The sequence below is a fragment of the Medicago sativa genome, chromosome 3 (assembly GCF_051527215.1).
Source record: "Medicago sativa cultivar Bolivia chromosome 3, Bolivia_mono, whole genome shotgun sequence".
Taxonomy (NCBI): Eukaryota; Viridiplantae; Streptophyta; class Magnoliopsida; order Fabales; family Fabaceae; genus Medicago; species Medicago sativa.
The window spans coordinates 82,407,608-82,423,382 of NC_140751.1; the positions used below are offsets into that span (position 1 = coordinate 82,407,608).

The 15,775-nt window shown below is 34.9% G+C and overlaps 2 protein-coding genes and 1 pseudogene across 3 annotated transcripts; 2 read left to right on the forward strand and 1 right to left on the reverse strand.

Annotated features, from left to right (window-relative positions):
* Positions 1–1,010: 1,010 nt before the first annotated feature.
* LOC146940956 (very-long-chain 3-oxoacyl-CoA reductase 1-like) lies at positions 1,011–3,921 on the forward strand. Its single transcript, XM_085754742.1, has 3 exons — positions 1,011–1,835; positions 1,967–2,036; positions 3,451–3,921. The coding sequence occupies exons 1-3, from the start codon at positions 1,198–1,200 to the stop codon at positions 3,703–3,705; spliced, it is 963 nt and encodes a 320-aa protein (XP_085610868.1). The 5' UTR covers positions 1,011–1,197; the 3' UTR covers positions 3,706–3,921.
* Positions 3,922–5,704: 1,783 nt separating this feature from the next.
* On the forward strand, positions 5,705–11,205 carry LOC146940957 (uncharacterized). The gene is made up of 6 exons (XM_085754744.1): positions 5,705–5,855; positions 5,955–6,022; positions 6,114–8,169; positions 8,301–9,476; positions 10,014–10,068; positions 10,789–11,205. Exons 1-6 carry the CDS (start codon positions 5,747–5,749, stop codon positions 10,910–10,912), a joined length of 3,588 nt encoding a protein of 1,195 aa, XP_085610870.1. The 5' UTR covers positions 5,705–5,746; the 3' UTR covers positions 10,913–11,205.
* A 653-nt stretch (positions 11,206–11,858) lies between these two features.
* On the reverse strand, positions 11,859–12,759 carry LOC146940958 (photosystem II reaction center proteins PsbY, chloroplastic pseudogene; annotated as a pseudogene). The gene has a single exon (XR_015032213.1). The product of XR_015032213.1 is annotated as a photosystem II reaction center proteins PsbY, chloroplastic pseudogene (transcript).
* Between the last annotated feature and the right edge of the window lie 3,016 nt (positions 12,760–15,775).

A 15,775-nucleotide genomic window follows, 5' to 3' on the forward strand; every position in this document is an offset into this window, starting at 1 on the left:
TGGCCACAAAACATGGGGGAGTGGGGTAAAAATCATGAAATAAAAAAAAATAATCTAATGGCCATTAATCTTCGGGAACAGTTCACGAAATAAATTTTCGCTGAACCTATCATTTCCCTTAAAAAAATTATTCGATATTTAAGATGTTTCATTTAAGTTGTGTAATGTTATTGTTATCGACAATATTTTTTTTTTTTTAAAGGAGACAGTAAAATGTTATGGGTGTTTACTTTGTCCGATGTTTATGGTTTTGTTTTTATCAAGTAGTTTGGTGGCTAAAAATTGAATAAAAGGATGCCGTTTGACGTTTATGATTGATTGCATCACTTTAAAAAAATATATAATTAATAAACTGAAAATGCTAACATGTATCTTAAGAACACAAGATAAGAAACCCGAGAATGTTATATCATCGTTAATTAAACAAATAAGATTTTGTATATGAAAAAAACTTGATTGTCCCTCCCTCCCTTTATGTTTCACACATATTTCATATTTGTATAAGCTCCATTTAAGCTACATATGATATTGTAAAATGTGGCATAAGCTGTTATAAACTATTTTTATTAATTTACCTAAACGTTAAAAAGATTTAGGTTAGTAAATAAACTCACATAAGCTCAATAAATCAATCCAAACAAACTTTATTATAAAAGGGATGTAGTGTAGTTTTTACTGTATATAGATTGTTTAACAAATAATTTCTATTTATAGATTGTTTAACCAATGATTTGCAGCACTCGTTTGCAAAACAAAATAGTATTTCAAATACTCCCTCCGGTCTTTATTATAAGAAATATTTGACTTTTTAAGTTCATTGTTTATGTGATGTATCACATTAAAAATTTATCTTAGAAATTTTGTCTTAAATGTTGTGCCTTAGCCAAAATTATGAATTTATTAGTCATTAGCATGTGCAATGTGATGCATAACTGCATAAGTATTGAATGCCATGGTGTCCCAACGGTCCAACCTCCTTACTTAATTTCTGTTGATTTTTCTGCTCATCTACCTTACCAGTTACTACTGCCATACCATTCCCACACTACTCTCTTTCTCCTTCCTTCCTTCCTTCCTTCCTTTCCTACCATAATAAATCCAATCCAATCCAATCCAATGCTATTCTGATTTTCTTCATAAATACTCAACCCCTCTCTCTCTCTCTCTCTTTCTTCCTAACACAATCTCAACATCAACATGGATTGTTGCATAATCAGTAAACTCAAATCCCAACCGTTCTGGTTCCTCATTCTCTTCTCCCTCGGTCTCTTCACCATTCTCAGATTCACTCTTCTTCTTCTCAACTGGCTCTATGTCAATTTTCTCAGACAACCCAAAAACCTCAAAAAGTATGGATCTTGGGCCCTTGTTACTGGACCCACCGACGGCATTGGAAAGTCCTTCGCCTTCGAACTCGCTCGCAAAGGCTTAAACCTAATCCTCGTTGGTCGTAACCCCGAAAAACTCAAAGACGTTTCAGATTCCATCAAAGCGAAATTCGGAAAAACCGAGGTTAAAACCGTTGTCGTTGATTTCACTGGTGATCTTGACGAGGGTGTTAAGAGGATTGTTGAAACGATTGATGGGTTGGATGTTGGGGTTTTGATTAACAACGTGGGAATTTCTTATCCTTATGCGAGATTTTTCCATGAAGTTGATGAAGAGCTTTTGAAGAATTTGATTAAGGTGAATGTTGTTGGAACTACTAAGGTTACTCAAGCTGTTTTGCCTGGGATGTTGAAGAGGAAAAAAGGTGCTATTGTTAATATTGGGTCTGGTGCTGCTATTGTTATTCCTTCTGATCCTCTTTATGCTGTTTATGCTGCTACAAAAGCGTGAGTTTTTGTTGATTGTTCTTTTGTTTTAGTTCTATGTTCTTAGATTTGTTCTTTTTTGAGGTTTTGATATATAGATGTTGTGATGTTTTGTGTTTTTGAAATGAGGGTTTTTGTGTTTCTTGTTTCAGGTACATTGATCAATTTTCTAGATGTCTCTATGTTGAATACAAGAAGAGTGGGATTGATGTGCAGTGTCAGGTATTGTTTGAGTCACTCAATTTACATACTTCTATTTCTACCTTAGTTAAGGATCATACTACTACATAACCTCAATTTCGGCGCAGCATAACGATTTTTTATGCTGTGATCACAACGTGATTGAGGTTGCGACCCCAATATCCAATCGCAATTGACACAATTCTCTGCAGTATCAAGGATTGTGGCGCTACTCTTATTGTGACAGTTATTTAAAACATGCTTAGTAAAACATTTTTTGAGGGTAAAAAAATACATCATTCTAAAATTTAAAATATACATCTAGATATTAAAGTTTCAACAAATATACCTAAGCTATTACTACCGATTAGAATAGACTGAAAATTGGAAATCCAGCTGAATAGCTATAGTTTCAAATGAAGTCGATTGAATATGTGGTGATGATGATATAAAAAATAAAAATAAAAATAAAAATAGGCTTGCTTTGGTAGCGTTATCTTATCATTAGTATTATGGAAGTGGACTTTAGCAGGCTGCAACTATTACCATAATGCAGAAATGCACAACTTATGACTAATTTGGTAAAGCTCAAATGTTTACGGTTACAACTGTTAACATACATAAACCGTGAACAAAAGTTAAACAGGAAAGAAGCCCTTTTACTTTTTTTTCTTCCTCCAAGTTGTTGCAACTATATGGCTATGAAGTTTGTTGGAAGTTGAAGACTATAATTCTGTCTGATATTGATTTTTTTCATGATAAGAATTTTAGTCTGTGTGTTAGGGGCCGTTTGGATTAGCTTATTTTAGAGCTTATGCAAATAAATAAGTTTTTACGTATTATTTATAAGTTTTTTAAGGTATTTTATGAAAAAACAGTTTATGAAATACAATTTTCGTTAGTGAAAGCTTATAAATTAAAATAAAAACTTATTTATTTACATAAGTTATTTTTCATAACCTCAAAATAAGCTCAATCCAAACGGAGCCTTAGTCTCTATTATTTTATATTATTTTTTACTTTGTCAATTGATAGCAGCATTGACATTTTTTTCATGATTTTCTCTTTCAGAAGTTTTACTTTTATACTCAGTTGTTGGTATTGCATCCTAATTTTGTATAATTATTGAGTTACATCTGATTTCATTGTTTAAGGTATTGTAGCTTAAATCATTGACTAGATTTGTAAATACAAAAGCGTATCAACGATTGTGAAATTTAGGTTAATGCACAGTACACATCAAGTCTAGGTTGCTTTTCCCATCTCCCTTTCCCACACACCGTCCAAGTTTTTTCTTCTTCTAGCAGCTGGAAAACAGACCACCTAACTAATCTGTTTATGGAAGATATTGACTATGTTTAAACGAATTTGATTTGCTGTTACAGCTGACACTACACATGCAGAGTTTGATATAATTCTTGTCATGTTTCTGATGGATATTTTTTCTTGATTTCAGGTTCCATTATATGTGGCAACAAAGATGGCATCAATCAGGAGATCTTCGTTCTTTGTTCCATCAACAGACGGCTATGCAAAAGCAGGTGTAAAATGGATAGGATATGAACCTCGTTGCACACCATACTGGCCACATACCCTTCTATGGGCCGTGGCACGCTCGCTGCCAGAGTCTATAGTTGATACTTGGCGCCTTGGGTTTTGTATGGGTATTAGAAAGAGGGGGCAGCTCAAAGATTCGAAGAAGCAGGAATAAATAAAACCATGCTTGTTTGTTTGTATTGTGTAGGCATAGATGTTGTTGCTGTTTACTGCAGACTGCTGCTAGTAGATTAAGATTCCAAGTTGTTGTGTTTTTAGGTCTTAACGATTATCAATTGTGTGGCCTATTCCTTTTCTTCCCACATTCCAATTGTGTTTCTGTCCTTTGATGTTCTACTGATGATGATGCATTGTTACATCTTTTAACCTACTTTTTTCTGTTATTTAAATCTTACATTTCTCCCATCCCACGCTATTAAGAGCAAATAGACAAATTGAGTCTCAAAATTGAGAAAATCAGTCAATGAAAATTGGTAAATACATTATTAACTCGTCTATCAGAATGATATGTCAAGGAGATCCCTTTGTAGAAGCAATGCTGTGGTATGTTAAATGAACATGCAACTTTTTCTATAGATCTCATAACACTGGCACATCACAAGGACTAAATTGTAAGGTAAAAATAGTATCATTATGTGTTTAGGTTTGGAGGCGATGACTTTAGAGTAGACATGAGGAGATGCGGAGAAAGTCTAGTTTGGACACAACTTTTTAGAGACATCATTTAGGCACTCACGCACCAAATACATTTTATTTAATTATTTGAAAAATAAGTATTATTTAATTATTTTCTCTCTATCTTTTTCTCAATTATGTATGTGTGTCTAAAATTTGTGACCAAACACTTGTGCCCAAGCAAGTATTTCATAGACATGAGATACACAAATTTGGTGTGCAACATTTGTGATGATGTTACGTTCCTCGATGGAGCAATGGAGTATTGTGAGTTGGTTAGACGTGATTGTGAGTCATTTAGAAATTGTGTCGGATCAATGGAGCAAATTACCGTACAATTTTCAAATTGCATGAGTAGCTACCATGAAATTTGAGAATTTGATAGTTCAATTGATTTGAGTTAAGGAAAAATGAGTTGGGAGTTAGAAGTTTAAACCTATACAAAAGAGTAAATATTAATTTAACAAATTAACTATTATGGTTCAGTCCCTTAAAAAACATCAATCATTAAAAGTTTTTTTTGTTTTGTTTGTGAAATCTAACTACTAAGTGACAACTATAATTTGAAAATGGCTCTTTTGGCCTTCTTCGTTGCTCACATGTCCTATGAAATTATGTTTTTACCCCTAAATAACGTGTTTGGGAGTTACAAATCGATTGGTTCGAGAGATAATTTTCTTCGGTGCATTTTGAGAGATAATTTCCGATTGATACTATTTTTATGGCAAAACAAAATGACAATTTGTCATATATTTTTTTTTTTGTGGTTTGAAGGTTGTGAAACTTTAACTTTGGGCTCCCTAAAATTTGAAAAGACACCTTATGATTAGATAGATCACGATCTTTGCACTACATTTTCAAAGAGGTGTCATTGACGAAAAATGGAGAGGGTTTACATACTTGGATTATGGAACGTTTTGAAACCATATGTTAGCATGATTTTGACAAAAATTATGACGAGGAACTTCCACGGGCTAGCGTGGTTTGTTCATGGAAAGGGTCTCTTGTCTCGAATTTGCATAAAGCATTCTTGGATTACATGGTTGTTGATGACGATATATTCCATTCCTATGACAACCATCGTCAGACGCGTTTGTTAGATGACATATGCTAGTATTTAAGATGGATCATGTTTGACTGCCATACCTATTACACACACTTGTTGGAGTTAAGGATGACAATTGGACCGAAGTCCGATGGATACCGCAAAAAATATCCACAATAGTATTGTTTAATATATTTTTTTGTATTAATCGAGCTTTATTCATGTGTCTAGAGATAATTCCTTACTAAGTTACCAACTAATCTAATAAACTTCTTCAAAAAAAAAAAAAAAAACTAATCTAATAAACTCTTATTTTTACTAAAAAAAACTCTTACAATCGAGGCGCAAGAGAAGGACAGGGCATAAGATAAAGGGGTGCCACCAAACCATAAACCCTTGAGTATATATATGAACACGAATAAGTTTACAAATCAGACAGATTGTAAATTAGGGTTTTGCGTAAGCAGTGTGCGAGATGGCGACGCCGATTTCTGACTCCGGTACCGTCGTCTTCATCGATACAAACCTCGATACTCACTTGGCTCTCACCGTCTCCGATCACGATACCGTCTCCGACCTCAAAAGTAATCTCTCTCTCTCTCTCTCTCTCTCTCTGTTAGTTTTCATTGACTTGTTTTTTTTTTTGTTGAACTTCGAATAACATTCATGCTTCTTATATGTAGAGGTAATCGTTTCTGAACATCTTTCATGCTTTCCCAAAATCGGACAAATACAGATTCATGGCATTAAGGTACACACTACTGCTTCCACTGTTGTTCAAATAATGATTGTTGCAATGTCTTATTGATTATGTCGTTTTTATTCGTTTTTGTTTCTGTTAGGTTAAACGTAATGGCCACTTTTATCACTTATCTGATTCAATGGTTGTGAGAAGTGCTTTTATTGGTGTCAACAAAAGCTGGTTTCTTAGTGTTGATGTTTCTGCATTGGAAGATTCTAGACCGAATGAAAAATTGTTACCTCATGGTTCACTTCGTCAGGTGGAATCTATTGGCATTGTGAATAATGCTTTAGTTGGTTCTGGTGGCGATAATAATGGGATTATTTTGCCTTGTGATTCCCAGTTGCAATTGTTGAAGAATAAGAAAGATAAGAGGGAAGGTGTTCGTGTTGTTAGCCCTTGTGTTTCTGAACATACTGCTAAAGGAGGTGTCGCGAATATGGAGAATGGTGTCAAATTACTGGGTGATAATGATACGGCGATTCCATTGCTTGGTTCAAACTCCAAGACAGATGATCGTAGACGTTTGAATAAAGAAGCTCCAAGTTTACCTATGGAATGTGAAGTAGATGGGCTTGATAAAGGAAATAAAGATGATGATAATGTGGGTGTGGAAGAATCTTCAATGTCTGTGCAGAGTGGGAAGAGAAAACGGAAGAGTAAGAGGAAAAGAGAAGAAACCCCTTCTGATCGTCTGCGTGTTGCAGAGCAGAATGAAAAGGATGCTGTCAAAAATTCGGAGATGGTTCCAAGTTTAAATATTGAATGTGAAGTAGATGGACCTGGTGGAGGAAATAAGGATGATCATAATGTGTGTGAAGAACCACCTTCAATATCAGTGCCAAGTGCAAAGAGAAGAAAGAAGAGTACAAAGAAAAAAGAAGCCACTGTGGTAGGGGATAGATCAAAAGAAGGAATCCCTTCTGATCACCCACGTGTTTCAGAGCACACTGAAAAAGAAGCTGTGAAAAATTTAGAGGTGGTTCCAAGTTTACATATTGAATGTGAAGTAGATGGATCCAGTGAAAGAAATAAGGATGATCGTAATGTGTGTGAAGAAGCACCTTCAATATCTGTGCCAAGTGCAAAGAGAAAAAGCAAGAGTAAAAAGAATAAGAAAAACACTGTGGGAGGTGATAATTCGAAAGATAACATTGCTGCTGTTGATAATCCTGTCGATTGTCCATCCGAAAGGACATCCAGTTTCAATGATTTTCAGGTACCTCAATCAAGGAACAAACAGGATGACAAAGAAGTCCCTTTTGACCGCCCACTTGTTTCACGTAACACTGAAAAAGAAGCTATAAAGAATTTGGAGATGGTTCCAAATTCACATATTGAATGTGAGGTAGATGAATCCAATAAAGGCACTAAGGATGACTCTATTGTATGTGAGGAAGGAACTTCTGAACCCGCACCAAGTGCAAAGAAAAAGAAGAAGAGTAAGAGTAAAAAGAAAAAAAAAGACACTGTGGGAGGTGATATCTCAAAAGACAACATTGTTTCTGTTGATAATCCTCTCGACTGTCCATCTGAAAGGGCATCCAGTTTCAACAATTTTCAGGTGTCTCAATCAAAGAATAAAAAAGATGAAAAAGAAGAAATCCTTTTTGATCGCCCATGTGTTCCAGAGCACACAGAAAAAGCTGTCACACATTTGGAGATGGTTCCAAATTCACATACTCAATGCGAGGTAGATGGATCTGATAAAGGCATTAAGGGTGACTCTATTGTATGTGAGAAAGGAACTTCTAAATCCGTACAAAGTGCAAAGAAGAAGCATAAGAGTGTAAGGAAAAAAGAAGACACAGTCCGAGATGACACTTTGAAAGAAAGCGACGCTTCTGTTGTTGTACCAGTTAAGCGGAATATTGTCCGAGCCATCTTTGCAGAGAATGCAGATAAAGAAGTAATTAAGGCAACTGAAGTTTTGAAGGAGAACAATGAAAGCAACGATAATAACACTGCGAACGAGGTTAATGCTGTGACAATGAAGGAGGCCTCAGAACTCAAATCTCCTCTAAAGAAGAAGCCTAAGAAAAGGAAGAGATCTCCGACTCATAATTCTATAGAACCTTTGAAGGGAGATACATCATCTCAAAAGGATGAAGCACAAACGGCTGATGGAGCTCACGAGGAAAGGAAAGAATCAGAAGGTGATACTACTCAGTAAATGGGTGAAAATAGAAAATACCTTCCTATTAATTTTTGTGTTATAATTAATTTGATAAATTTTAGAATAGTGTACTTTTAGATCTATCCCAATTATTGTTATTTTTGTGGGCAGATATCATCATTAACAAAACGAATCTTGACAAAATGGAGATTGGAGCGGTTGCATACAAAGAAAGCATACAGTCTCCAACAAAAGAAACAGGAAATAATAATAAACAAGGTGATATTGAAATGGAAGTACAGCCTTCAGATGTGAATGAGCCCAAGGATCTGATGAAGGATAACGAGAATGTTGTCGGTAGCCATTGTCATGAAAGTGAAGCTGGTAAAATCGAGGGAGCTGGGGAAGGAGAAGTGTCACCACAAAATGACGACGTGAATAGAATGAAGGAACCTGTAAAACCAGCAAAGGAACATAAGGGGGTAAAAAAAGGTAAGAATAAAGGCGGAGGACATACACTTAGAGCAGATAATGGTCTTGTGGATGCTTCTGAGAGTGAAACTGTTGTTGCGAAGTCTCTTAAAGAAACTGTTTGTGATCCTCCGGAAAATGCTGCAACACAGGGAAGTCTTCTAAATCAAACTGAAGAGGAAGGGATGGTAATGTTGCAGGGGGAAATACAAGGGACTGTTCTTTCTGTGACTGATAAGGGAAGTGATTTTAGCGCGGACAATGCTGATTCCTTGGAGCAAACTAAAACAACATCTAATGCTGAAAATGTGGATGAACTTGTAAGTAAGAGACTGGAAAAGAAACCAAACAACAAACAATCTTCTACCTCAAAGAGCACATCAGATATGCTCACAAATGGTCATGTTTTTGATAGTAAGAAAGAGCGCGATGTACACAGGATTGATAAGGCACCAAATGCACACAAGACTCGACAAGCTACAAAATTTTCTAGTCCATCTAACAGCGCCATGTCCTCAATTGTTGAAAATCGAAAATATCGCAACAATGCTTCTGGGAAAAGTATGGATTTGGATAAACAAAGGGAACACATTCCTATTTCAACTGCAAAGCTTGAAGGTTCCAACAAAATGGTTCAAAATAAAGCAAGAAAAGCTTCTGGAAATCATGTCATGGAAGTTGTGAGTAAATCACAGCAGAAGAAAAGCTTGTTGTTAGAGGGAGCAATTTTCAAGGATGATAGTAGCAGTTCCTCTGAAGATGAAGGTCAAGAGAAGGTTGATAATTCTGATGCCAGCACTAGAACTCCATCTGACAATTCACACGCATACTATTTAGACGGGAATGACAGTCCAGGTGTCGATTCACGACAAAATGGTAAGTGAAATCTACTTTGATTGTGAGTTTACCTTCATTAATGTATCTGTTGATATAGTGGATACAAATATTCTTTGGGTGGATGGAGAGTTTCTAACTAACTGTGTTATGAGTTTTTTTTTTTTTTTTGAACAAGACTGTTATGAGTTAGCTTTTCCTTTTCACCCCATTCATTGAGATCTGATCTTTGGTAATTTTGTAATGCGCTGTTAGTTCTAATACCGTGTGTTTGAAGAGCTGCAAGCATGCACATAAATCATTTATTATGGTTTAAAATATTGAAATTACAGTGCATGTCCGCATACTTGGTAATTTTTCTGTTAACTACTTGGGCCACTATTTTCTTATCTACTGGACTTACTCAGAAAACTTTCGGTAGTCTTTAAGATTTGTTCTTGATGTTGTTGATCTAGCTTGCATTAAAGATTTTTATCATTGTATATCTTAGTTCACTGTATCTTGCCTCTTCATAAAAATGGTGATGTCAAACTTTGGAACTAATTTTTTTCCCTCTCTTTTTGTATCAAACTGGATCAGGTTCTTATGATGGGAAAAGATTGGAAAATGATGAAAGAAGTCCCTTCAAAGCAAGGTAAGTTAATAACTTGTATTTCTGCGATGACTTTGCAGAGTGAGCACATTGTATATGTGCATGTTTTAAAGCAATAAATTGCTTATAATGTGTGTCTTTCTGCTTCCATACTCAGTTTCATTTTTCATCCTTCTAATTTATAATTTATAATTTGTTATTACAGACTAACGTTGATAAATTTTATCAATTGGTATCCTCAAGTTAAGTAAAAATAACCAGTCCTAGTAACCAATTATATGAAAACAGTTGTACAAGTGATGGGAAATATATCCATCTACACTCTATACAAATAATAAGAAATAATGGAATTTATCCCTATAATACAACATCTTTTAGATGGATGGTTTATTTTATAATGAATTGAGTCGTTCACATCCGCCGATCATTATGTGAGAGATGTAAACTAGTCACATTGTGCTCATAGTTATAGCTTGGGCCTGCTATCATCAATTATTTGTAGCTATAACCTCAAGTTCTACTGCTACTTGCATCTGTATGATGAAAGATTAAAAATTTTATTTAATCAATTCTTTGAATGTATAGATGCTTTTGTCTGCCTGGGACATGCTTGTTGTTGCTTATTTCTTAAGAGCTATACATCATTGTAGATGATGGATGTTTTTGTGGGCGTTTTTTTTGTTTTACTTTTCATTATTCATGTGCTATGCACTGCATTTTTGAATTTGCAATAGCTGAATTTTGGAATCATTCTTTGTCCAGTTTGTCAGGCACAGCAAAAATGTCAATTGATGATGTTGTTAGAAGGTCAACAAGGTATAAGCAAGCCAGAATGACAACCTCTCAATTGGATGATACTGAAGTTCAAGAGAGTGAGGGCCTCTGATCTATAATCACAAGTTTCAGCGTTGTGATATTTTTGTTCTCCGTAGTTGTGATATTTTTGCTTCTTTTCACCTTCATCCCAAACAGTGCTGATTTTCTTTTAAGCTTGTTTACGGATCATGCGGTGATTTATGTCACGAGTCAAGTTTATTAATTATACCATCGTGGTATATTATTTATTATCATAGATATAAACAGTACATCAGTCAATTTTTTTGTAGAAATTTTGAAGTCAATGTCAAACGATTTTGTTGCTCGTCTATACAATGTTAGTAATAGTATGTTTTTCGTCAACGTTCTTACCGGCTGAGGTACTCTGCATTGATAGATTTTAGAATGATATATATTTTCTCAAGCAAGAATTTTTTTTCTCAAACAAGAAACCTCTGCTTACAAATCAATTATGTTTGCAATAATTTGAACTGAACATCATGCGGACACTCAAGTATTTTCCTGATTCGAATAAATAATAATTTGTGTAGACGATAATAATTTCATGAGAGACATTCAGTCAGACTTTGAAGATAAATGTCCTGAGAAGTGCTCAAGGAATACAATGTAACTTGATTGGACAGAAGTCGATGTATTTGATTAACATTGATGAAAATAGTCTGAATTAATCGTTTTAAAAAAATGATTTTAATTAAATGTGAGTAAAATGAAAGTAATTTTTGTTTGAATATATTTTCAAATGAGTTGTGAATGAATCAATTTGAAAGTTGTATTAATTTCTCATCGAATGTGTCAAAAATTAATCTTGTGATTCAAAATTCACTTTTATTCCCACAATGAATCTAAACATGCTATGATAACTGTTATGTTGTTGAAGGTGCTTTTGCTAGAGATTGCATTTTTAAAATTGCAAAAACAAAAAATGAGTGATGTGCTAGAGTAAGATGATCTCAACAACAACAAAAGTAAGGCAAATAAGAAAATAGAATGGATGCTAAGTAGAAAACCATGTTTGATATATAACACATGATAGAGAGAGCATTAGATACAAGTTACAAACAAGTGTTACAACAAAACATTGCACAAAAATCTCCCCTAGTTTAATCTGATCTCATCCTGTTGATCTGGTTCAGAGCAGGCTGCAAAATATTGTACAGCACCCAAAGGATAGCTGGTGCAACAACAAACAGCAGAAGTGTTCCCCTGTTGTCACTTCCAGCAGCATCAGCAATCAAACCAATCTCACTAGCAGATGCTTCTGACACCATACCTGAAGCTGCAAGTCCACCAAGTCCAAGTCCAAGTCCAAGCCCAACAATCACACCTTTTGCGTTACGCATACGGTTGATTTGGTTCAAAGCTGGCTGCAATATGTTGAACAAAACCCAACCTATAGCTGGTGCAACAACAAACAGCAGAAGTGTTCCTCTGTTATCACCTTCAGCTATTTCTGCTATTTGTTGAGCTGCGAAAGCCGCGTCGGAGGTTGCAAGGGATGAAAATATTGCTCCTGCAATTGCAAGTGAAGGTGACACAAAGTTGGTGTTCTTGGTTGAGACAAGACCCTTTGGTAGGTTCTGCATGGTGGTGGTTTTGCATGTTGATGTTAGCTTAGTAGTGGTGCTAAGATTTTGCAACTTGGGTAGGCCTGTGTTTAGGCACTTTGTGTTGATCATCATTGCCATTGTTGCCGCCATTGATGAATATGTTGAGATTGGCACTGATATTTCTCAAGAGTGGGAGTGAATTTGGTCGTTGCTATTGAAGAATGAAGACTATAGTTTAGAATATAGATGGGAAAGCCACGTAGGAGAAATGAGGACCAATAATATTGTGATTTCTAGATTCTTTTCTTATCTAAATAGACTCATGGGTGAGATTTCCACCTCCTATTCTTTGGTTTCTTATCACTTCATTTATATACAAAAACTAAAATTCAATAATGAAATTATTATTGTCTTATTTTGTCTGCTGTGAGAACTTGAGGATCAGCTACATTTTTTTTTTCTTCAAAAAATACAACATGTTCTTTTCAACAAAAAATGCAACATGTTGGGTAGTTAGTGCCTAGTGCTAGAGTCCATGAATGATGTTGGGCCTAGCCTGGTCATTGCTTACCTTACAAAAAAATTGCTTTTATGGCCCCCAATGTTTCCAGACCCCCCAAAAATGTTCGGTAGGTAGTCTTGAATTACTTTTTTTTTTTTTTTTTTTGAATTTTAACACATTCAATAGATAACTTCGAAGAAAAGCAATTCTCTCCTTGCAGTTGCAAATATGAAACAAGGCTCAAATCCTTGACAAACTCAACTCAAGTAATCTCCGTCTATTTCCACAAAACCATATGAAACACCTAAATTACTCTCCATCTTAATAAATACAAAGCAACTTTTAGAAATCATTTTCAAACAATATTTTGATTACTTCTATCAATTTCAAAATTCAAGCACAAGTGTTGGGTACACATGGGTAATGCGTTTCATCAAAGGAGATTGAAGTCAAATAAAAACTGATCAATTTGTAGCTAAAATTTACTTATATTTTGACAAAATATATATACTCCCTCCGTCCCTTAATGTAACCCCCCTTTGTATTTTTCACATTTCTTAAGAAAAGTTGTCAGTGTAATTAATGTGTCTGTTTTGTGTATTAATATTACCAAATTGTCATTTGTTTGTATGTGTATTAAATTTGATTATTCATATTTCAAGACAAGTTAGTAGTATTAATTAGGGGTATGTTTAGGAAAAAAGTAATAAATGCATCTAGTAATTTGAAAAGGGGGTTACATTTAGGGACAAAAATAAAATCAAATGGGTGGTTACATTAAGAGACGGAGGGAGTAAGTTCGTAGATCTATTTCTCCTAGAACAATGAATAAAAACAAAAACTCATACTATATGTTGGAAGAAATGTTATGTGGACATCAAAACTAAACCAACTAGCTTGTCTTCATTCTCCATGATGTGTTAGCCTAATAGCAAGAGTTTGATATCAAATCGTAAGATACAAAGTTTAAATCTCATTTGAAACAATCGTAAAATGTTATGAGTGTCATATTTATTAATAGTAATTTCCCCTTTCTCAATTTATATTCTCCTTTAAACCAATGACTCCAAGGACGACACACTCATCATCTTCCTCATTTCGTTACATTTCTCAATCCTCAAAGGTTTTGTCATGATGTTTGCACTCGGCAATTTACATTTCAGTTTTGCAGTATGTTAAGTTGATTCTTCGTTTTCTTACTTGATGACGAAGAAAATGTAATTTGGTCTCCATATGCTTGCTCCTTCTAAGAGCTATAATTTTTTAGCTAAGTTGATGTTGACTTGTCGTCAACCTTGAGCTTCATTGCTTCTTCATTTCCAACTCCAATCTCACGCAACAAAGACTGCAATCAAACTCATTGGCATAGTGCATGAAAAGAAAATATAAATTACGCTTCACACAATGACAATTTTACAAGTGTTTGCATATCTGAGTCCAAAGAAATTGGTGTTTCAAATAGCTTAAATACACATCTCATGGTCCTCATCCTTTCTAACGAGTCAGAAAACCAACCAACTCACCATCTCTATGGCTTTAAGAATTAGAAAACAATATCATAATCAATTGGTCATTGCAAGTACTATAAGATTCTCTTGTCTGCCATCATGTGACAATGCTTACGTTGTTGCACAAGTCTGCTCACCATTCCTACACTGAAAAATATACCATGCCTAAACCAATTAGTAGTTTGTATATATTGATGTCTATTCCGCCCTTTAATCATCCTTATTCAGATTAATGTTGGCTTTCATTTGAGTTGCAATTCAACATGTTAAACCTCTTCAATACATATACTACATAGTACTTATTTTGATCAAGCATGTTTCCCTTCCTTATTTCCACAAACTCATGGCCAATGAAGTGTCACAATTCACCCAAAATTAACCTTCATCTTACTTTTGAATTCTTCGATCTCAATATAATTGTTTCCTATTATGAGCAGATCATGAACATTAGCACACCAAACTAAGGTCTCCCCGTTTTACTCCTTTTAACTATTCATGCACCTTATCTATATTTATATAATAGGGTAAATACAGACTTTGGTCCCTTAACTTATTTTTGCGTTTCATTTTGGTCCATTAACTTTAAACTGTCTCAATTTGGTCCCATAAGTAACTCTCCGTTTACCAAAGTGGTCCCTTCCGTTAGTTTTTAAAAAAAAAACGTTAACTTTGTATTTTTTATTATTAAAAATAATTTTAAATTATTAAAAACATGAAAAGAAAAAAAATGGGTTTGTGCAGAAGAAAAATGGGTTCACTGTAATCATCCTTTCTTCTCTTCTCTTCCCAAACCCATAAACACAGATCTGTGCAGAAGGAACTGGCAGCTGACAGTGATGGGTTCAAGGTCGCGCGCGGTGGCAACAATGGGTTTAACAGCGGCAATAGGTTGAACGGCGGTGACATGAACGGCGGCGACATGAACGGCGACGATGTTTTTTTTAGCTGCGGCGACATGAGAATGGATAGATTTTGGTTTGATTTTGTCTTTGTTGATGCTGTACGAATTATTTGATATGAGAAGAGATGAATCTGAATTTGTTTGGATTTCTTGTTGTTTGTTGTTGAACCTGTGTTGATTGTTGTTGTTGAACCTGAGAAGAGAGGAAGCAGAGATGTTGAACCTGAATTTGCGTTTTTTTTTGGATAAATGCAGATTCTTGCTGCTTCTCCCATTATCATTCTCTTCTCTTCAATCAAATGGGTCATCAGATTAGAACTCAGTCACTCACACCATAATCAAAATTAATTTTTTCCAATAACCTTAAATTCAAGATGAAGAGAAAGTACGACAGAGAAACACCAAGGAAGAAGGGGATTGGATAATGAAAAACATTTATGGTGATATAATTTGT